This window comes from Felis catus, chromosome A3 (genome assembly GCF_018350175.1).
Source record: "Felis catus isolate Fca126 chromosome A3, F.catus_Fca126_mat1.0, whole genome shotgun sequence".
NCBI lineage: Eukaryota > Metazoa > Chordata > Mammalia > Carnivora > Felidae > Felis > Felis catus.
Window position 1 is genome coordinate 30,348,209 of NC_058370.1, and position 22,561 is coordinate 30,370,769.

Consider the following 22,561-nt stretch of genomic DNA (forward strand, 5'->3'; position numbering starts at 1 on the left):
TGTCTAGGTACCATATTCCTTTGCCAGCCTCCTTGCACAGGCAAGGGCACGGGCCCTGAATCCACCACTGGGTCTGAATGGAGCAGTGCCCTGTTCTCCCTACACCTCAGCTTTCTCTTCTGTAGAATAAGGATGAAGGACCCTTCCATGAAAGGGTTTGGTGACAGGGTAAGGTACCAGCCAGGCACCAGCAAACCGTGAGGTTCAGTCACCAGGGTCTACTGGTGAATAAAAGCCTCTGCCCACCCTTCCCAAGGCACCTGCCCTCCCGCTGGTGTGGTGTGCATGTGTGTGCCCCAAGCTGGGGCACAGCAAGCAGCTGGGCCTGGGCAGGAGGGAGGGGAGACTGAGACACCCCCCCCAGCCCTAAAAGTGCCTGCTGGTCTGCCATGACAGGTCGGGTGCTGGGCACTGGAAAAGGAGAGAGCCCTGCTTCTGCCTTCTCAACCCACAGTTTTCCTGAGAGCCCCGCCTAGTGATGACCAGGGCTGGGGGCTCCCCAAACTGACACAGGATCCACAACAGGGTTCAAGGGGCCAGGTTCTCCCTGCAGGCTCAAGGGAAACAAGAATGTTGTTGAGCAGGTCAGGGGTGGGGCCTGGCCCAGGTGGACCAAAGGTCTGGAGCTTGTGTTCGAGGGGCAGGAGAAGAGGTTGGAAGTTAGGTCTGGGAAGGGGAGCTTGATAGGTCAACCGAGGGCAGTCCACACCTTGGATCACTTGGTGATGGGGAGCCACAGAGAATATAAACTGGTGAAGCGATGGGGCCAGACTTGCACTTTGGAAAGTCACCTCCAGTTGCACAATAGAGATGTGTTGGAGGGAGGGGGCTGGAAGTGGTGGCATCCTCTGGAGAATGGATGAGCCAAGGCCAGAGGGGGAAGGCCTGGTGTGGAGAGAAGCTGCTCCTGGGAGGATACTCTCAGAGGCTGATCCTTCCCCCAGCTGCCCCCCCTCCCCAGAGAAGCAGAAAGCCGGTGAGGTCAGTGGGCGGGCCCACGATGGCACTGGGAGGGGAGAGGAGGGTGTTGCAAGGGCACAGAAAAGATACTAAATGCAAGGGCTCTGCAGGATCCTTGTGCATGCCCTCCCGGGCCCAAAGCTGCTGGCAGCTGAATCCAATATTTTCGAATTTGAGGATTCACTGGGCTTCCTTGCTGTCCTTCTCTTCTGTCAGACTGGAAGCTGCCCAAGGGTGGGGCTTGTAACTCCCAAGTCAGACTGAGGGGGCCTGAAATGGGGGGGGGGGGGAGGAACAGGAGGAGGCCAAGTACGAGGATGCGAGGGCTGAGGACCCCCTACCATGAGTCTTCACTCCTGCTCAGAGCCTGCTGCTGTGGCCCTCGGAGATGAGCCAACATGTAGAGCTGGGGGTGGGGGATGGAATAAAACTGCAGTGGAAAAGAAAAAGAAAAACAAGAGACAGGTTGTGCCTGAGGAGCCAGACCCTTTGCCTTCATACACTCACCTGCAGCCCCTTCAACCCCCCCACCCCCACCCCAGGCTTTGCTCGGCCTCTGGCATGATATGAAGGCCTGACAGCCCCCATCACACACATGTCACACACACAAATACACACACACACACGCACACACACACGAAGGCACAAGACCCAGTGACACATGTATATAAGAGACACAGAGACAAAGACACAGTCACACACAAAACTACTTAAAAACTATCTAAACTGGGGCGCCTGGGTGGCTCAGTCGGTTAAGCGTCCGACTTCGGCTCAGGTCATGATCTCATAGTCCGTGGGTTCGAGCCCCGCGTCGGGCTCTGTGCTGACAGCTCAGACCCTGGAGCCTGCTTCAGATTCTGTGTCTCCCTCTCTCTCTGCCCCTCCCCCGTTCATGCTCTGTCTCTGTCTCAAAAATAAATAAAACATTAAAAAAAAATTTTTTTAAATAAAAACTAAACTAAAAACTACCTAAAAAACTATCCCTAAAACCACCCTAACACATGAACATAGACATACACATACACAGTCATTGGCACACACACACACACACACACACACACACAAACGGATGCACACACTCGTGGGAACAGTCAGCGGAGGCTGCTGATTGGATACCTTGCTGGCTTACTGCCTACGTACTGATACCCAAAAGCTGTCTGGTGCAGCTCATCCCCTATTCCCACCTTGTCGCAGGGCAGTCTAGGGCAGTGGCCCTGATAATAAGGGCCACAAGCCTAGGAGAGGTGATACTCAGCTGGGGAACTTTTAGATGGGCAGTGAGGAGGAGGGACAGTATTCTAGGGAGGGAAAAATGGCCTCTGCAAAGGTTTGGGGTGGTGAGGCAGCTATGACGCCCAAAGAGCTGTGCGGCCCTTGTTTGGGGACGGGGTTGGAGACCAGACAGGAAGCCAGCCCTCCTGGTGCAGAGAGACTTGGCTGAGAAGCAGACCTTGGCCCCCTTCCCACCTGTGCCCCAGCCTGAGTCCTTGCGGGGGCACACTGGGTAGAAGGAAAGGGGCCCAGCCCAGGCCCTGCCAGTACCAGGAGGTGGTGATGGGCAAGGTAAGAGGGCTGCTTTGGAAGGGCCTAGCAGAAAGGGGTCTCCAAACCCCTGTTTGGAGCCATGTCCCAGCACCCCCCAGAGGGCCTGATTTGGATAGGAAGAAGGCTGTGAGCCCTCACAGGAAAGGGGCTGGGTGCTCTTCGAAGAGACAGGGTGAGTTCCCAGTAATCCCTTTGCCAGCAATGAGAACCCTTCCTCAACACCCCAGGCCTCAAGGACAGAGCTGGGCCCCAGGCTGGGGCCCGAGGGGCTGACCTCACCTTCGATTCAGCCTTTTCTCTCTGACCCTTGGAGACCTGGCTAGGGATGGGAGGGGGATAGAAAGCGGGATGGACTGGGGACTGTAAGGAGTCTGGGCCAGGGCCCTCCCTCACCAGCAGCGAGGCTCTGGAGTTGGGCTGGCCTAAACTGAGCCCCTGAGGTGGGCCTGTAGGGGCGAGGAGGGGGAGCCCCTCGGCCGCAGGAGGACAACGAGGCGTCTGGAATTCCTCTTCCCTCCCTCCACCTCCCCTTCTCACACTTCGCCCCCTCCCACCCCCCAGGCTGCCGGCGGGGCGGAGGGGGGAGGCGCAGCGACGGGGCGCAGGAGGGGCGCTAGGAGGGGCTGGGACGCGGGGCCGGGCTGGGCCCCTCCGAGAGGCCCGCGCAGCCAGGCCCCGCCCCGGCCTCGCACATCTGGGCCGGGAGCGCGCGACCATCCGGCCTGGGGGAGGGGGCCGCGGGCGGGGTGGGCGGCGCGGGGCGAGCCTGAGGCGCGGGCTGGGCGCACGTCGAGGGCTGTGGCTGCCGCGGCGGGTACGACCAGGGGCTGCGGACCCGGGATCGAGGCGGCCGAACCCAGGTCGAGCTGTCGGGAGGGTGGAGGTGAGTTCTGGGCGGGGGTCTCCCAGAGAGGAGAAAGGCGGCGAGCTGTGCGGTCCTGTCTGTCCCGGGCTGTAGGCTGAGAACCGACCCCCCCCCCAAAAAAAACACTTCCTAACCCTGGGGTGGGGGGGCGGGCTGGGGACAGATCCTGCAAGACGTTCTCTCCATTGGGGCTGCGGGTTCAGAAAAGCAGTTGGAGCGGCGACCTTGTATTCACATCCAGGCTCCGGGACCCCACACACGCACTGCGGAGTGTGGGGGGCTGGGGAGACCCCTGTGCCGCGGTGGGGGGTGGGGCTGGGGGACTGGAGTGGGGCTGGGGTCTGCTCCGGTAAGCCAGTTTGTGGAGAACACAATGCCTAGGTCAGACGTGGAGACCTGGGGGTTGAGTGTGTGTGTGTGTGTGTGTGTGTGTGTGTGTGTGTGTGTTTGGGGGAGGGAGGTCACCTGGTGGGAGAGGAGGGTCTTAGGGCCTATGGTCTGGGAAGCTGGAGAGTGGCAGTGACCAGGATGCCACAGTTCCAGACTGTGATGGCCTCCTGACCAGGGACCTCTGGATTCTCTCCACAGGCCAGCTGGGGGGCGGAGGGCCCAGGGGGGGAGGGGCGGGAGCAGGTGGGGTGGGGTCTGGGCTCCCTGTAGGGGCAATGGAGCCAGTCTGTAAAGCAGGCTTGTGTTGTGGGGAGAGAGACTGGGAGGGAGGGAGCTCTAAAATATGGCCTCGATGTGAGAGCAAGTGCAGCTTTAGAGCCCCAGAAGGTAAGGGAGGTGATGGGGGCCTCGTGGGCAGAGGATGGGAGGAGCTTTAAGCCTTGGACTCTGTGGAACAGAGGTTGTTTGTGAACTGGAAGCCCCCATGGTGAGGACCCAAAGGGGGTGGGGCAGGATGTATGGAAAGAAAAGTTGAGGACAGGGAGGGGCCATGGGAGACCATTTATGGCACCCCCTGCCTCAGCACTGGAGGAGGCAACCTCCCTACCCCACAGCCTCCTACTGGTCCCTCTCCCAGAGGGCTCCTCTCTAGAGACAGACTGGAGCAGCTCTTTGGGTGCCATTTCTGATCTGTCCCTTGGCCCTGGTTGGCCCAACCTGTGGCTTGGGAGAAATGCCTGTGGCCTCTCTGCCTGCTGACAGAATCCCATCCCATTAAAGGGCTGGCAGGATGTTGAGCAGAAAACAGTGGATGGGAGAGGCAGGGTCCAGGCAGTCCCTGCCTGCAGGGGATGGAGGGGAACTGTAAAGATCAGGGTGGGCTCTTTGTCCTCATAGGCAGAGGACAGGTATGTGTGGAGCCCTGAAATCCAGCAACACCACACACCCTGAGTACACTTTGGGGGCATAAGTACCCAGCCTTAATGTCCCCTCCCCAGGAAGAGATCTCTGGAAAATTCTCTCTATCAGGCCAGTTCTAGGCTTTTGTGAGTCCAGGAAGCACTCTGGAATGGGAGTCTCCCGTTTCGAGTCTCTACTCAGCCACACCCTGTCATGGTCCCCAGTGACTGATAGGTCATACCTATTGGGTAGAAGTCAGGGCCAGGGGTCAGTGTGAAGCTGAAGATTAGAGATCAATATGAATCCAAGGGCTAGGGGTCACTCCATGGGACGGTTAAGGGTCTGTCTGTGGGTAAGGTAGGGGTCAAGCTGGGGCCAGAGTTTAGCCTGTGCTTGTAGCCAGGAAATGACATTACTTTCTGTGTAAATCAAGCTGCCCCACCCGGTTATGTTCAAACCCATAAGCATCCCCAGTCTGAAATTAGTCGGCCCCTGCGGTGAGGATCTACTTTGCCCCCTTTCCAGCTGTGGATTCTGTCCCAGTCGTAGCTTTGAGAAACCAATACTGTCCTTAAGTGTGTCTGGGTGCATATGCATGATGGGGGATGTCCCAAAGACATATGGGGCCACCAGCCCCTTCTACCTCCAACTCTCAAGGAATTGGCAGGATCCCCCTTCTTTAACACAGATTGATTCAGGTCCTCCCCCCCACCAAAGAATTCAGAATGATTAGAATAAAAGTCTCAATAAGACCAAAAACTTCTAACAAGAGAAAATTCAGAATCCACATCATGAAGGATAAGAATAACTGCTCACATATGGGGCTCCTGGGTGGCTGTCTGTTGAGCATCCGACTTTGGCTCAGGTCATGATCTCACTGTTTGTGAGTTCAAGCCCCACATCAGAATCTGTGCTGACAGCTCAGAGTCTGGAGCCTGCTTCAGATTCTGTGTCTCCCTCTTTCTCTGCCTGTCCCCCACTCTCTCTCTCAAAAATAAATAAACATTAAAAAAAGAAGAAGAACTGCTCACATCTGTCCAAGTTCCTGCCCTTATCAATCACCTTCCTTATCTGGACTTGTAGGTCTTAACAAGCCCTCTGCATACCCCATTTTACAGGAAAGACACTGAAGCACAGAAAGGCGACATGATGCACTCTGGCCAGGTGCAATCGTCAACCCTTGCTGGCCCTGAGACCCCAGTGTAGGCACAATCCATGTCCACATGCTCAGAGACAGGAGATAACTGGACCAGCTTCAGATAGCTGGGAGGACTGTAGGCACACAGTTTGGACATGGAATCCAGCTTAGAGGGATGACTCCTGAGTCTTCTTTTCCTGGTAGTTCTAGATTGATTCTCCTCTAAATACAATAGAGCCTTCATCCAGAAAATCCATTCATTCATTCAACCACTTAGCACAGAGCCTGATGCAAACAAATGCTCAATAAGTTTTTTTTGCTCAAGAATCGAAACAATGCACAGACAGGGCTGTCAGCTTCCCCCCTGTGGCCTCAATCCACAGGGTGTGCTGTGGTCAATACCGTCAACTCTCTCAGAGGGAGAAAAACCCAATCTATGGTGTTTGCCAATTTCCTTGGTGTAAATACTTGTACCATGGCTAATTTCAAGTTAACCCATGTGATGTCCGTGAATGCAGAGTTGGAGAGAGATGCAGAATCAGCTCTCATGGCTGGGGAGGCTCACCTCCAGCACACCACTCCCTCTCCCTGCACTCAGCCCCTGTCCTGGCTCTCAAGGCCCACACCCATGCGCACTATTTGCCTTCCTGTTTCTTAGCATCACTCTGCTGTTCTGAGTGCCCCAAAGCCGCCCCTGTCTTTCCCATGATGCTCACTCCTGGGCATCCAACTGTGCGCCTCTGCTGACAGCAGGATTGCATGTATCTGGAAATGTCTATGGTGCTGGCCATGCAGGAGTATCCTGGACATGTCTGAGTGTCCGTCCACAATGGGGCTGGGCTGTGTAAACTGTGTGAGCAAGGGTGCGTGCTGTGCATATGTGTGCACGCGTGTGATGGTGCCCAGCTCCGCGCTCACCTGCATTCTGTTAGCAAAACTTCCTGATCAGGCCACTGGCTACAGAGAGGGAGGGGGCTCTGAGCAGCCCCACCTTTGTTTAGGGGGGCTGCCAGGCCCACAGCTGAGGACTTTAGCACAGGTTATCTGAAGATCGGCCCAGGAACACGTTAAGCAGCCCTTCTCAAACTTTCATGTGCACAGATCTTGTTAAAATGCAAGTTCTGACTCAACAGGTCTTGAGCGGGGCCTGAGGTTGTGCATTTCTAACAGGTCCCAGGGGGCTCCGGTGCTGCTGCCTCTAGCCTGGCCCCCAGACACAGTTGCTCCCATCTTAGAAAAGAAAATGAAAGCACATCTTACCGTCCTCAGGCTTTCTGTTCCTCCAGCTACTGCCCTCACACCAGCCCCTGACCTCAGCCATGCTTCTTGGAAGTGCTCACTGCATTCTCTTACCCTCTGCTCGCTCCTTGCCTGGGCTCACTTGACTTCTACCCCATCTCTTTCATTCTGCCGAAATGATGGCCTTGGGCCATTAGAACAGGTGTTGCAAGGCTCCTCTAATAACCTCTAAAGGCATCTAGCTTCGCATACTTCTCTTAGATCTGAGATCTTCATGAGACCATAGCAAGCATCCAGTCTTCTCCAGCAGCACACCTTCCTCCAGCCAGCCTTTCCGTGCTGGTTCTCCCTACTCTTCCCCCACTACTCCCTGCCAGGCCTCCCTTGACATGACTCCCAAATGTGCATCTCCCCCTCAGCTTTCTCTCTGACCTCTGCATCATACACCATCTGGCTCCTTGGTCTGTTCTCTGGGAAGTTTCAATACTGCACCCAGAACTCTGCCCCTTTCCCCTGCCAGCCTGCCCTTCTCCGGTATTCTCCATCTCACTGTCCATCCCCTAGCTCGAATCGGACAATGTCACCCTTGACATCTTCGTCCTAACCCCCAATATCCAATCCAGCCATCTTCTATCAGCGCTGTTGGTCTCTCTAACTTCAGAACTCGACTTCTGTCTCAAGACACATAGCTACCACCATCATCTGTCGCCTGGTGCCCCCATAGGGCTTCTGCTTCCAAACTGCCTGCTGCAGTCTACACTCTCCATACAGCCAAGGGACTTTTTAAAATGCAGATTTAGCCATGCCCCCAATTCTGCTCAGCTACTTCAAACCTTTCAAGATTTGCTGTTCCCCATCATATAAAACCAAATCTAATATAGGGTCCTGGAGGGTCTGCCTAGAGGATCAGCCCAGCCCAGCCCAGCCTCTCTCTCTAGCCTTACCAAGCCTTTCTGCTTGGTTTGTATCCAGCTGTGACCTTGACAGCATCATTTGTAATCTCAAATTCATTTTGGTGATTATCCTACTGTAATCAGTTTCCCCACCAGGCTGTAGGCCTCCAGGGCGGGAACAGTGTCTCTCTGGGTCGCTAATGTCTGCTAACACCTGGCACAGAGTGGGCACTCGAAAACATTTAGGAGCATCCTGATTCCAACAAAGCAAATGTTAAGACATTTTGGAGACGAGCTGGCACTGTGGGACTGAACGTTAGCCGAGCCTAAGGAATTGCTGTTAATATTGTCACACATGATGAGGATGTTGCAACGACGTTTGTGGAGTCTTTATCTGTTGGAGCGACGTATTGAAGAATTTATAGGTGAAACAACGTGATGTCTGGGATTCGCTTCAAAGGACTCTAGCCAAAAGTAAATAACTAAAATAAATAAGCTTTCAATAAGGGAACAAAGGAACAAATAAATGCCATTCTGTTTGTCTGTTCCTGTTGACAGTCACAGGGCCTGCAGAGATGCTGGCTGTCCCAGAGATGGGCCTGCAAGGGCTGTACATTGGTAAGACTCTCCTCCCTCCCCCAGCCTGTGCCCTGACCCACCACCCCTCTCATCCTGACACTGAGACTCACCCCTAGCCTGCACATGGGCAACTCTCCCAGACGAGGTTCTTGAGACAGTGTGTTTGTGCAGGAAGAGTTGGTGCTTACCGGACTGTGTATGTGAGTGTGTGTCTATGAGTGTGTGCACAGCGGGTCTGTGTGCACAGGACTGAATGCGTTTGCATGTCTTGGGCAGGGTCTGTGTACACGGGACCTGGTATGAGTGTGAGTGTGTGTGTCTGTGTGTGTCTGTGTCTGTGTGTCTCTGTGTGTCTGTGTCTGTCTGCCTGAGGGTAAGTCTGTGTGCAAGGCCTTGTATGAGAGTGTATATATTGGCAGGTGGTCTGCATGCACAGAATTCTGCGCGTGTACACCTTCATCTGCCTCTGGCCTGATCTGGGAGCAGGCTCTGGGCTCTCTGCAGGGGTGGGAGGCCAGAAGTCAGGAGGGCCACTCCTCAGGAAGTCCATTAACAAAGACCTGGTGGGCTGGGCCTTCCTTCCTGCCTCCCTTCCCAGGCCCAAGCCACAGCAACTTGGCCCCTCAAGCTGGAGCTGGTGGCAGGGCCCAGGCCCGTACTGGCCGCTTAGAAAAAGGAGCCCTGGGACACTGACCACCATAACCCTGCCCCTCCAGCACCTCAAGACAGACTCTGGCCCTGTCCAGGCACTTCCTAGAATCCCCCTCATGTACATGTTCCCAGGGTATCCCAAGGCCAGCAAGAGCTGGGACCTATCAGGGCACACAGCAGGGTAGCTACTGAAGGAATACAGGACCTGGCCTAAAGCAAGCCAGACCAGTTGACGTGTCCACGGGTCTTCATGCAAGACCCCATCAGCCTCCTGGACCAGCCTCCCTGTCCCCACACATGAATCTCAGGGCAGCCCAGCACTGCTGGTAGGGGCCTTAGCAATGCCCAGTGGGGTGGTGATGAGCCACCAGCCCACACCTAGGGGATTTCCAGCCAGGCAGGCCCCTAAACTGCCTGATCCTCCAAGCCAGGCTTTGGGCTGCCTTCTGGAGCTGCTGTTTCCTCCCAGCAAAGGTCCAGCTCAGTGCTGGGCCTGAGAGAGGGTTTCAGTGGGACCTCCTGCCCCCAGATGCTGGCTCCAGGTTTCCGTGTGTTGTAGGGAAGGGAGGCTCAAAATCCAACTTCCCAGTGTTGTGGACATGCCTCAGCTCAGAGCTGGGCTGGGGGAAGCACCATTCCCCTTCTTGATCCTCACCACACAGCCAGCTGGGCCTATCCTTGGCCCTTGGTGGAGGGAGGGGGAGAGGGAGGGTGACTCCCTCGGGTCCTGATTAGAACCATGTGGCCAAACTCTAGTGGGGAGGGGAACAGCCCCTCCTGCTGCTCAGTTCTGTCTGCAGTTCCCCACCTCTTCTGGTTTCTCTGCCCTCCACCCTCACCCTGCCCCAGGAGCCCACTCACCCATCCCTCCTGCCCTTCTGTCTCTAGACTCAGTCTCCCCCAGTCCCCATAATTCTTCTCTATCTCTCCCCTCACCTGCTGTGCCCCTGCTGTGTCTTAGGGATGCTGGGGGAGACAAGGAGTCCTCAGGTGAGGCATGGGTCACCCTCCAGGGATGGGTCACCTCAAATCGGTAACAGGCCCTCAGTCCTCCCCTGCCTGCCTCAGTCTTGTCCTTCCTTCCCTCCCCAGCTATTTCCCCTTCCGCGGCAGGGTGCCCCTTGCCTCAGCCCAGCAAGGACTGATGGAGAACCTCCCAGTGCCCAGCCACCGGCTCCTAACCTGATGGTGTGCCAGAGTAACTTACCCTCTCTTTGCAGGCTCTAGCCCCGAGCGGTCCCCCGTGCCCAGCCCGCCCGGCTCCCCAAGGACCCAGGAAAGCTGTGGCATTGCCCCCCTCACACCCTCGCAGTCTCCAGTAAGCCCGGGAATAGGGATCCTGGTGGTGGGTGGCCTGGGTGGTATGGAGGCAGGTCACACTCCAGAAAGCAAGGCCTGGTGTCTAGCAGAGCCCTAGCAGGGCCTGGGTTGGGCTGGGGGTGCTGCATGGATCTTGCCCTTGCATTCTCCAGTCATGTCCCCCCCCCCAGAAGAGTTAGCCTTAGTGACCTTGGACTGTAGGGGTAACAGTCTACTAAGGTGAGCCCAATGTAACTAACAGCCAGGCAGCACCACTCTGGGGTGACACCCATAGACCATAGCCTGCCTCGGGCAAGGAGACTTCTGACATGTAGTGGTATATCTGGGGAAGAGAAGACACATATTGCTAAGCGTTAGTTTGGAAACTACTAGCTTGAAGTATCCAGGATATAACCTTCTCCCAAACTCCCTGGGTCACCCCACCCAGGATGGCCTCACCTAGTGATGCAGCCTGGAGACCCCCTTGTTCTTAGGGAGCCCAGGCCTGGCCTGGGAGTAGGCAGAACTGCTTTGGGCACGTGCACAGGCCTCTCTTCTCTGCCACAAAACTGACAGAATCTGGTCGTGTCACTGTGGACACAAAGATCTAGGGGGTCAAATATACACAGGTCTGTGTGTTACCGAAGCTGCCCAGAAGAGCGAGATTGCTCTCAGCTGGGCCGGGGCTGTGCGGTCCTATGAGATGGGGGTGGGGCTCAGGCCAGCCAGGCAGAAGGTGGACAGAGAACCGAAAGAGGAAGGCAAGAGCTTACGCCACAAGCTGCAGAGGGTGACCTGAGAGACCTTGGGCTTCTGAGCAGTTGCAGTTCCAGGGCTTAGCCTGGAGGCTAGGAGGGGAGGGGATTTGGGGCAGGTGGCTGGAGCCGGGGCCAGTCTGGACCACAGCCAGGGGAGAGGAGGGGCTTCGGCAGGCAGTCAGTCGGGCCCTTGGGCTGCTGCCTGACCCTGGATCTTGTCCTCACAGAAGCCCGAGGCCCGAGCCCCACAGCATGCTCCCTTCTCTGTGGTGGTGGCCATTGACTTTGGTACCACCTCCAGTGGCTATGCCTTCAGCTTTGCCAGTGATCCTGAAGCCATCCACATGATGAGGTGAGGGTGGCTGAGCTGGGAGATTGGGGCGGGGGGTCCTCACTCCCTGGGATGAGCCTGGTCTCAGAAAGACTGTCACTGAAGAGACATGGGGTCTCTCCAGAGCTCCCTCCATCCCTAGCTTGGGGCTTCCTGTGGGGGCAGAAAGTTAGAGGATGGGTCCTAGGCCTGGGCCCCATCCTCAATCAGAGAAACACCCAATAGAAATTTTGGGTTTCGTTTTTTTTTTTAAGTTTACTTATTTATTTTGAGAGAGAGGAGTGCAAGCAAGGGAGGGAGAGAGAGAGAGGAAGACAGAATCCCATGCAGGCTCCATGCTGTCAGCACAGAGCCCAGCATGAGTCTCAACCTATGAACTGTGAGATCATGACCTGAGCCGAAATCAAGAATCTGATGTTTAACCAACTGAGCCACCCAGGAGCCCCGGGCTTCGTTTTTAATTTAAAAAAATGTTACAGTTAAATACACAAATGCCTTTCTGGGCTTGTACACAAATGCACACAGGCATATATGCACATATATGTGTCTGTGAAATAAAAGTGGGAGGGGTGTCTGGTGGCTCAGTCGGTTAAGCAGCCAACTTTGGCTCAGGTCACGATCTCGTGGTCCACGAGTTCGAGCTCCAGGTTGGGCTCTGTGCTGACAGCTCAGAGCCTGGAGCCTGCTTCGGATTCTGTGTCTCCCTCTCTCTCTGCCCCTCCGCCACTCACACTCTGTCTCTCTTTCAAAAATAAATAAACACTAAAGAAAGAATTTAAAATAAAAATGGGATATCATACAACTTGCCTTACTTTAAGCTTTCAACATTATTTTGTAGATGTTTTGTGTCAACACATAAAGCCACAATTTCTTTCTTCTTTTTTTTTTTTTTTTTCAAATCCACCTGCTTTATTTTTTCTTAAAAAAGGAAAAAGAAAAATGAACCAGCCAAACAAAAACAAGGCAGCCGCCTGGCTCCCTTGGGCTCTGGGCATGCATCTTGGTTGACAGGCCTGTTCTTATATAGGCTCCTGCTGAAGCCACAATTTCTTTTAACAGCTGCGGAGTACAGACATAATTTGTCCACTTTTCTACTGATAGTTTTAGGAGGTTTCTTGTCCTCTAATTTTTCACTATTACACAAAGTGCTGCAATGAATGTCCTTCCTTGAAAACCTGTGCTGGGATTTCTGCGCAGTAGACTCCTACAGGCAGATTCCTAGGTTCAACACCTCAGGTGAAGGACAGGGACATGAAGGACCAGAGGGCTGAGTTGACAAGTTACACAGCTGTTATGAAAGAGATGTTCAAAAAAAATACATCCTGATATAGTTGAGTTTTGTTTGAACAACACATTTGATACTCCCCTCCAGGCCTCAAGACCCTGATCCTTTATGTCTTAGGGAAGCTGCAGCCAGTAGGTGGAAGGCCCTTCTAGAAGACCCCAAAGCTCCAACCCAGATTGGGATGAGGGAGCAAAGGGGCTTCCCCAGGGCCCAGAAGGGTAGATGGCGGGGTGGATGGAGAAACAAACATAAGGGTTACTTCCCCAAAGATACAAGGAACTTGACCTGCATGAGCATGAACTGCCCTTCCCCTTTCTCTGCTCCACCCACATCCACATTTAGGCCACAATGGCTCTGGGCACTTACAGCCTTCAAGGGGCTGCAGGACATCCCAGCTGGCATGTTTGTCAGTGCACACAGTTGAGACCATGCTGACCCTATGTTGGGGCAGAGGACACAAGAAAGGACAGTGTCTCAGTCCTGTGGACGAGACAGTCACAGGAAGTAATTGGGGGACATCTTGGCTTCTTCCCAAACCCTCCCCACCCTACCAGTCACCAAGCCCTATCACTTCTACCTCTCTAGTATCTCTGGAACACCCAGCCACTTCTCTCCACAGCCACAACCCCTAAGTTCAGCCCCACCCACTCTCACCTGGATGGTTGCAAAATCCTCGTCTCTGGTTTTCCTTCTCCATTTTTCCTCCCCTCCATCTGGGGACCAGTGACCTTTCTTTTTTCTTTTTCTCTTCTCTTCTCTTCTCTTCTTTTCTTTTCTTTTTTCTTTTCTTTTCTTTATTTCGTTTTTGACTCACTAAGTAGCTTTATTAGAGAAAGCCAGGATTTCAAAGGACTTAAGAGTTGGCATTGGGCCCCTTCTTTTGACAATGGTGGGCACAACATTAACAAAGCACCAGTTTTACTGCATCCACTGCTTGGCCTGGCCTGTCTTCTTTTTCTCCTGTTTGGCCACTTTGGGAGTCTGCCCCCTTACTTTCCCAGCATGGCCCAGAGAACCATGGACTTTACCTCCAAGCACGTGGATGGTTCCCCCAGAGTGGTCAGAGCCTCCACCCCACACAGGCCCTGATAGCTTCATCTTCTAGGGGTGTGCCTGTCAGGAGCACGATTTGATCTCCTTGGAGCATGGCCCTCCAACAAGTCTATGTGAGCCTTGATCTGGGCAACTGTCTCCTGGCTAGCCACCTCGAGGGTGTGTAGCTCCTGAGTGTGAAGCTCCTGGGTGCGAACAAAAAGCTACATACCAGCGACTGAATGGTGGTCACTGCTGCTGCTACCACAAAGATCAACCGGTGACTTTTCTAAAAGCAAATGTGGTCATGATTCTTCATTCTTCTACTTAAAGCCCACCAAAAGAATTCAGATGTGGCATTTGATGCTCTTCCCTAGCTGACCTTAACATTCCTTTATTTTCTCCTTCTGCATTTTGAGCCAGCCTGTAGCTGGTTATCCCTGCGCTTTCACACCTCTCCACATGCTGTGCCTTCTGCCTGGATTCCTAGTTCTCTCCCCTAAAGGCTGCAGGGGACAAGCTTGGCCTAGAGGGTTCAGGACATCAGAGAAGTTAGAGGAAGGGGAGAAACAAGTTGTCAGACCAGTGAACTAGACCAGGAGTTCTGGGTGGAGATCCACATGGTGCCTGCAGATAGGGAGGCTTGGAATCTCATTCAGGTTTGGGGATCCTGCTGGAGGTGCAGTCAACTGGGGTGTAGCTGTTGAAGTGGGTCAGATAGGAATGATCACAAATGCTTTGAAGAAGCTTGGCGGTGGAAGACAGCCTAGAGGTGGGCACACCATCTGGCTGGGAGAAAGCCTCTGCTAGAGTCCTCAAGAGATACGTCAGGAGGCCAGACGAAGGCAGGTGGATGATGGCCTGCTGCTGCTTAAGGAGGGAGGCGGAGGCCAATGGTGTACCTCATGGAAGGAAGCAGGAGCTGAGAATGTTGATAGGTCCTGTGGCCCCATGGATAGAAAGGATCCCATGAGCAGCATTTTATGGAGATTTGAGTGGATGCCAAGCACTGTCTTCACAAGAACTCTAAGAGGTAGGTACTATTATTATCTCCATATTACATGTAGGAAGACTGCTGCTCTGGAAGGCTAGATGGCCTGCCCAAGGTCACACAGCTGATTCCAGAGCCGGTACCCAACCTCAGGAAGGGAGGGTTTCGCTGACAACACTGACAGTCCTGTGCCCCCACAGGAAATGGGAGGGCGGGGACCCAGGAGTGGCCCACCAGAAGACCCCCACCTGCCTGCTGTTGACCCCGGAGGGTGCCTTTCACAGCTTTGGCTACACTGCCCGCGATTACTACCACGATCTGGACCCTGAGGAGGCGCGGGACTGGCTCTATTTCGAGAAGTTCAAGATGAAGATCCACAGCGCCACTGTAAGGCACATTCTGGCTCGGGACACTCCAGCCAGGAAGGCGGGGGCAGGAGGGGAAAGGGCAGGGCTCTAGGAGGGTGAGTAAAGGTAAAAGGTGAGGAGAGGCTGAGGGGGCTTGGGAGGCAAAGTGGAGGAGGGGCTAAGGGGTGAGGCCGGGATTAGAGGAGGGCGGGGCTAAAGAGAGGGCTGGGGACAGAACTGGTGTCCTCCTGGATTAGCAGGAGAGCCCAGCTGAGCCCACACTTCGGAGGGGAAGCACCGGGAAATGGCGTGATTTTCAGAGAGAGTTTGTCAGGAAATGGGGGTAGAGCTATGGCCTCCTGCAGAATCGCCTATGTTCCTGCCAGGATCTCACCCTGAAGACCCAGCTAGAGGCCGTAAACGGAAAGAAAATGCCTGCCCTGGAGGTGTTCGCCCATGCCCTACGCTTCTTCAAGGAGCATGCCCTTCAGGTGTGCTGTGGCCCCATCCCTGCCCACTGCCCCCGCCAGGTCCATCTATTCCTGTCAGCCCATCCGTTAGAGGTCAGAGGTCATTTTCACCAGCCCCTGCCTTCCTATCTGATAGAGCCTGCATGGGGGTGTTGGGGGAGGAGGTGTTAGGAATTCTTCCAACTCAGCTGGGAAGTTCTTCCTGAGGCCTGATTAGTCCCTCCAGCTCCCATAGAAGGCTGAAGACACCTCCCACCCCCGCAACCCAAGCCAGCCTACCTCTCATTGCCCCCTCCTGCTCCAGGAGCTGAGGGAGCAGTGCCCATCGCTGCCAGAGAAGGACACCGTGCGCTGGGTGTTGACGGTGCCTGCCATCTGGAAACAGCCTGCCAAGCAGTTCATGCGTGAGGCTGCCTACCTGGTGAGGATGTGCAAGGTGGACCAGTGGGCATAGCTCTGGAGGGCTCTAGGGACGGCCCCAGACTCTCATTCACCCACCACCCTGGGGACTGGTCACTGTGTACAAAGACCTCTGGCCTTCCCCTGTTGGGCATTTTGGAAGGTTGTCACCACCAGGAGAGGGTGTGAGCCTGCAGGAACAGAGAGCAGAGCGACGAGAGGCTCGGCCCAGGCCAGCTTAGCCAGCGTCTTAAGTCGGGTTTCCTAGCAGAGCCCAAGATGGGTCCTATGCATGTGGTGTATTGGAGAAGCGCTCTTGGGAGAAAGAGGAGTGAGGGAAATGGGCCAAGAGAAAGAGCCGAGCAGGAATGTGGTCTCAACTGGAGTCTAGCCTCAGCCCAATCCCATGAAGAGCACTGGAGGGAGAACTGTACCCAGCAGTTGACCACAGGAAGGCAAGGGGGCCCACTTTTTATATATCCATATCAGTCTGTTGTTGGTTGCTGGAGGTGAGGGGGAAACCTTTCCAAGTGAGGTGGTTTCCATTCAGCTGAGGGCAGTTCTCTAGAGAAGGGGGCAGCTGGGAGCCAGTAGCAGCCAACACACAGTAGCTGGACAGCCAGCTCCAGTATTTTCAGGGGCTCCACCACCATGCCCCAGCCACTGTAAGCTCTGCAGTAGGGGAGACAGGACTACGAAACTATGAAGGGAGGTGATTTGGGTCAATGCTTCCTGGCTTCCTACCATAAGAGATGCCCAAAGGTCTGGAGACTGGGGGGACCTGAGTGCACAACTCAGGTTCCCCCACCTCCAGTAAGATGGGGTGGGGAAAGAGGGGAGCACAGCCTCTCAGAGCAAAACTCATTGCTTGGTCCTCCCCCTGGGGCCTTGGGGGACACCCAAGGACCTTCAAAAGGTTTGCTTGTGCACCCCCTGGAAGATACCAGAACCCTCAACCCCCCATGCTCCTGTGGACCAGGCATGCCCCAGGTGCCAGGTCTGCAGGTGCGTACACTTGTCACTGGAAGGAGCTAACCCTGAGGTGGTGGGCATTCCCCCACCCCACAGAGACCAGGATGAAAGCAAGGCTGTGCCCAGCCAGAATAAACACCCCCCACCCCAGTGCCCCCTGCTGGTTTATCCACTCTGCTTCCTCCCACACTGTTCCTGGCTGCCAGCTCAGGAAGGGCTGGCCCTGGGCAGGAAGTCTCGATACCCACCCGTCCCCAACCCCCACCTGGTCAGAATCCAGGGAACCCCACAAAACCATAAAGTACTTCCCACAGGGATCCCCTGTCCCAATATAGGAAGTAACAGATCCCAAGTGTTTTTCTCCTCACAACTGGCCCCTCCTGGCGCCTGGAATTTCACTGTTGAGAGTCTCTTGATGCCTATATCTGATTCTCTGGGGAACAGAGTTCTCCTGGGACTGGGAAGGCCTGTGGCTATTATCTGACACCAGCCTGGTGAAGGAAAAGGGCTCAGTGAGCCAAAGGTGACCCCCCCCCCATACCACCTCCTCTGATTGGTGGTCTGACCATTACACCCCATACACACTGTGCTAGAGTCTGGGCTTACAGACTCAGCCAGTGCTCAGCTGGCCAGCCCTGTACCTGTGAAGGGGACCTTGCCACAGCCTGGGCAGCTTAGAGGGGCACGTCCCAGATGCTCTCGGTTTTCACTGTCTAGGGTCTCTTCATGCTGGGCAACCCCATGGTATTTTGGCCATGGCCATGGCCCTCCCCAGCCTGGTCACAGGGTAGCCGTGAGGCAGCTCCAAATTTGTGCAGCTTGGAGGGGCCTGGGAGGCCTAGCATGGGTGAAGTGTGATGGGGAGGAGGTGGGAGCCCCAAAGGCCCTGGTTGCCTGCCCTGAGGTGCCATCTTAGGTATGACACTTGGCCCATGGAGGTCCTTGGCCCCGCCCACCACCTATTCCCAGGCTGGCCTGGTGTCGAGGGAGGATGCAGACCAACTACTCATCGCCCTGGAGCCAGAGGCTGCCTCTGTCTATTGCCGCAAGCTGCGTCTACACCAGCTCGTGGACCTAAGCAGCCGGGCTCCAGGCAGTGGACGCCTGGGTGAGCGCCGCTCCATCGATTCCAGCTTCCGGCAGGGTGAGCCGCACTCAGGGGCACTGACTGGTGGTATTACATTTGCCCTGGGAGGGTCAGAGGGTCACTGAGGCCAGACACTCAGCCATGTCCCACACGAAGAGGACACCTCCCCCCCCCCCTCCCCCAGCCACGTCTCTGGTGGAATTCAGTCTGAGGAAGGAGGTGCAGTCCTGACCTGGGGGAGCCCAATCTGAGGACAGAGATTTCACCTTGTCCTGGGGGAGCACTGTCTGAGCAGGGCAGGACTCCATCCCAGTCCTGAATCTGAGGGTAGGGGACACAACCTGCCCTGAGGGGAAGTGCTCAGGTGAGAAAGGAAGAAATCAGCCCCTACTCTGAGCCAAAGGTGGTCTTCAGTTTTCTCTTAAACAGCCACTGAATCAGCAGCTTCTCCCATCCTGGCACATCAGCTGTCTTCTTCCTCCCCCACAACAGCCCTGAGCTGCTGCTACCAAGCTCAAACTCCAGTGCCAGGACCGTGCACTGAGACAGCTATGGTCAGTCTTAGTCACTCTCCCAGATGCCACCTCCCATGACTAGGAGAAATCCCAAGTCCCAGGCTCCCCTGGACCCCCCAAGTTCCCCCCCCACACACACACACACAGCTCCTCCAAGCTCTCCTAACCCCTATTTTGCAGTGGCCCCAGCCCACCTACGTTAAGGGAATGTCCTGAGGCCAGAAATACTTCCTTCCCCTCAGCTGTTGGTCACAGCACCTGAGATTACCGCATCGGGTTTTCTGGATCCTTTGAGGTCCAGACCTTTGAGGTCTACTTAGGAGTAGAGCAGGAGTTTCAGAAGAACTGGCTGCTCCAGATGCGCATGGAGGGTGCTGGTGGGAGGATGGGGTCGAGTGTGGTAGCTGAGGCACCTCCTTCTAACCCCACTGTCCTGCTGTCCCTCAACCCCCAGCCCGCGAGCAGCTGCGCCGGTCCCGCCACAGCCGCACGTTCCTGGTGGAGTCCGGCGTCGGAGAGCTGTGGGCAGAGATGCAAGCAGGTGGGGGTGGGGGTGGACGGGTGTTTCTTGAGCCCTGCGGGTCACCATATACTGATTGGGGGCATGGGAACATTTGCGAAGTGGGGTTCAGACCTTAGAAACGCAGACCCTCCTCCTCCATTAGCTGCACCTAACCTGTCAGTCTCATGGTCACCTGCACCCCCACCCCACTCAGCCGCGCCCCTAACTCCCACTTCTGGAGATTCTCCGCGGATGGAGTTGCAGAGCCCTGGAAACATTTTCCTCCAAAACCTTGAGCCCGTAACCCATTGGCGCAAGGTTCAAGCACCTGAAGTCCCTTACAGCCACCCCACCCCCATCCTCCCCGCAGGCAAGGCTAGCGACTGGGGCAGGGCTGGGGGCTGGGTGAACCTGGAAGGGGCGCAGAGCTGAGGGTGCAAAGCAAGCCAGGAGTGTGTGCTCACGCTCGCCGCCGCAGGAGACCGCTACGTGGTGGCAGACTGCGGGGGAGGCACGGTGGACCTGACCGTGCACCAGCTGGAGCAGCCGCATGGCACGCTAAAGGAACTCTACAAGGCATCTGGTGAGTAGCCAGCCAGCACCCTTGGTGCCCAGCGCGCCCAGGCCCCGCCAATGCCCCCTGGCGGCTGAGTCTGCGCTGACTCCCCCTTCACTCCCTGCCGGATCTCAGGCGGCCCCTATGGCGCGGTGGGCGTGGACCTGGCTTTTGAGCAGCTGCTGGGCCGCATCTTTGGAGAAGACTTCATCGCCACCTTCAAAAGGCAACGCCCGGCAGCCTGGGTGGATCTGACCATCGCCTTTGAGGCCCGCAAACGCACGGCAGGCCCACACCGTGCAGGGGCACTCAACATCTCGCTGCCTTTCTCCTTCATTGACTTCTACCGCAAGCAGCGAGGCCACAACGTGGAGACAGCCCTGCGCCGGAGCAGGTGGGCCCGGGGACCAAGGACTCAAGCAGGGTTTGCGGATGCCGGACGCCCCTGCAAGGGAGGATGTGGGCCCCAGAGGACAGGGGGAGGTCTGCCCAATCTGCCCTGTGTACATGTCTTACCAGCTGGAGTCAGGGGAGGGGCCTAAGCACCCCAGCTAGAATCCTCAGGCCCGATCCGTGACAAGCGAATCTTGAGCCCCCAGGGAAAGGGACGACATTTTGCGCCTCCCTGCACCCCCACAGCCACACACACCATGCGGGCCAGGGCGCCTTCGCTCCTCTGCCTGGAGGTTCCTCTCCTGGGACTTCATGCCTGGAACTGGAGCAGGCAGACGGCTAAAAAGCTCCTGAGGGAGTGGGGTGGAAGGACACAACATGCAGTCAGTGCCCAGTGCACACAGGCCTGGAGCAGGGGTAGAGCTCCAGACCCCAGCCCATGAGCCTGTGCCCCCTTCACCAACAGCGTGAACTTCGTGAAGTGGTCCTCACAGGGGATGCTCAGGATGACTTGTGAGGCCATGAACGAGCTCTTTCAGCCCACGGTCAGTGGGATCATCCAGCACATAGGTGAGTACCGAAGCTTGGGTCCTCCACTAACCCCCACATTCACACTCGAACGCAGGAATGACCCCTCCTTATTAGTGCCCGGACCCTCCACACATCCAAACACCGGAATGAGACCCAGAATCATCTGGGACAACCGGAAGACACAGTGTGGTGGGTATTAAGAGCTAGGAGGGATGATGTGTACAGCCTCTCCAAGTGAAAGACCCTCTGGTGCCTCAGTTTCCTCATTCATAAAACGGAGTGATAGCACGGGGTTCCCAAAACTGTTATCATAGGGACTTAAAGAGGTGAAGTACTAGAGATGCGCCCACAGTGGGCAGCAGGCACTGTAAATGCGTATCCTTATCTCTTTGCCCTCCAGGACATGGAGGCGGAGGAAAGGGGGGGTAGAGTGTCAGGGAAGCAGAGCCCGTGAAGGCTGCCTGGAGCACTCAGTGAAAACTCGGTTTTTCTTCCTCAGAACCCGTCTACCGTTTTAGGGTGAGATGGCTAGCTTCTAGTTGCCAGCAGGATGCAGGATGGTGGAGGGGAGGTGCCCGAGGCCGCACCGCGGCGGCCTCAGAGGCTGGTGCTCTTTGTCACCTCCCTTTCCATCCTCTCCTCCCGCCCCCTCCCGCAGAGGCGCTGCTGGCACGGCCCGAGGTGCAGGGCGTGAAGCTGCTGTTCCTGGTGGGCGGCTTTGCCGAGTCGGCTGTGCTGCAGCACGCGGTGCAGGCGGCGCTGGGCGCCCGCGGCCTGCGCGTGGTGGTCCCGCACGACGTGGGCCTCACCATCCTCAAGGGCGCGGTGCTGTTCGGGCAAGCGCCGGGCGTGGTGCGGGTGCGCCGCTCGCCGCTCACCTACGGCGTAGGCGTGCTCAACCGATTCGTGGCTGGGCGCCACCCGCCCGAGAAACTGCTGGTCCGCGACGGCCGCCGCTGGTGCACCGACGTCTTCGAGCGCTTCGTGGCCGCCGAGCAGTCGGTGGCCCTGGGTGAGGAGGTGCGGCGCAGCTATTGCCCGGCGCGCCCGGGCCAGCGGCGCGTGCTCATCAACCTGTACTGCTGCGCGGCCGAGGACGCGCGCTTCATCACAGACCCCGGCGTGCGCAAGTGCGGCGCGCTCAGCCTGGAGCTAGAGCCCTACGACGGTGCGTCCTCCGGCCGCCGCGAGATCCGCGCCGCCATGCAGTTTGGCGACACCGAGATTAAGGTCACCGCCGTCGATGTCAGCACCAATCGCTCCGTGCGCGCCGCCATCGACTTTCTTTCCAACTGAGGGCGTGCGCGAGGACCAGTTCCCCAGTGCCAGGCCCCGCCCTCTTGTGGTCGTGGGGTCGGTTCTAGTGGATGGGCTGCTAGCTCTGAAGTCGCGCCTCTTCCCCACCCTCTAGTTCTGAAGTCGCGCCTCTTCCCCCACCCTCCCGCCTGGGGAGATGAGGTCGCAGGATGGGTGGGGACAGACTCTGGCTTTGGAATTGGGCCCAGGTCCGCTGACTGGAAGGCTGCAGAGCCCTGCCAAGGGCTGAGGTCAAGGAATCAGAAGAGGTTTGTAAGCCGGTGCGCCCACAGGGAACACGTCACCCCGAAGGCAGAATGCACCAGAAGACTGAGCCCTGGCCTGAACTGGGGGGGGGGGGGGGGGGGGGGAGTTGTGAAGGCAGCCGGGAGAGGCGGAGCAGGGCCGCTGCAGGAGGGGCAGCAGGAGGAAGGAGGATGTGCAGAGCTTTGGCCTGAAGGGCCGCGTGCGTGGATTGATGGGCTCAGCCTACACAGGGAGCTGGGCAGAGCAGCCCCATGCCACAGAAAAATGGCTGGGGACTGGCACGAGAGTCACAGGAGTATAGGACCTCCCCAGGCGTGGCACCGACCATCCAAGTGTGACTGTTAATTTTAAAACTTTCTCAGCAGGCTAA

General features: G+C 56.4%; 1 protein-coding gene across 1 annotated transcript; it reads left to right on the top strand.

Moving 5' to 3' along the window:
* The first annotated feature begins 3,232 nt into the window (after positions 1–3,232).
* On the top strand, positions 3,233–22,288 carry HSPA12B (heat shock protein family A (Hsp70) member 12B). Its single transcript, XM_023251416.2, has 13 exons — positions 3,233–3,388; positions 8,489–8,548; positions 10,381–10,478; positions 11,445–11,569; positions 15,057–15,243; positions 15,590–15,694; positions 15,978–16,094; positions 18,014–18,188; positions 19,101–19,187; positions 19,627–19,731; positions 19,840–20,098; positions 20,564–20,667; positions 21,287–22,288. The coding sequence occupies exons 2-13, from the start codon at positions 8,506–8,508 to the stop codon at positions 21,922–21,924; spliced, it is 2,043 nt and encodes a 680-aa protein (XP_023107184.1). The 5' UTR covers positions 3,233–3,388; positions 8,489–8,505; the 3' UTR covers positions 21,925–22,288.
* The last annotated feature ends 273 nt before the right edge of the window (positions 22,289–22,561 follow it).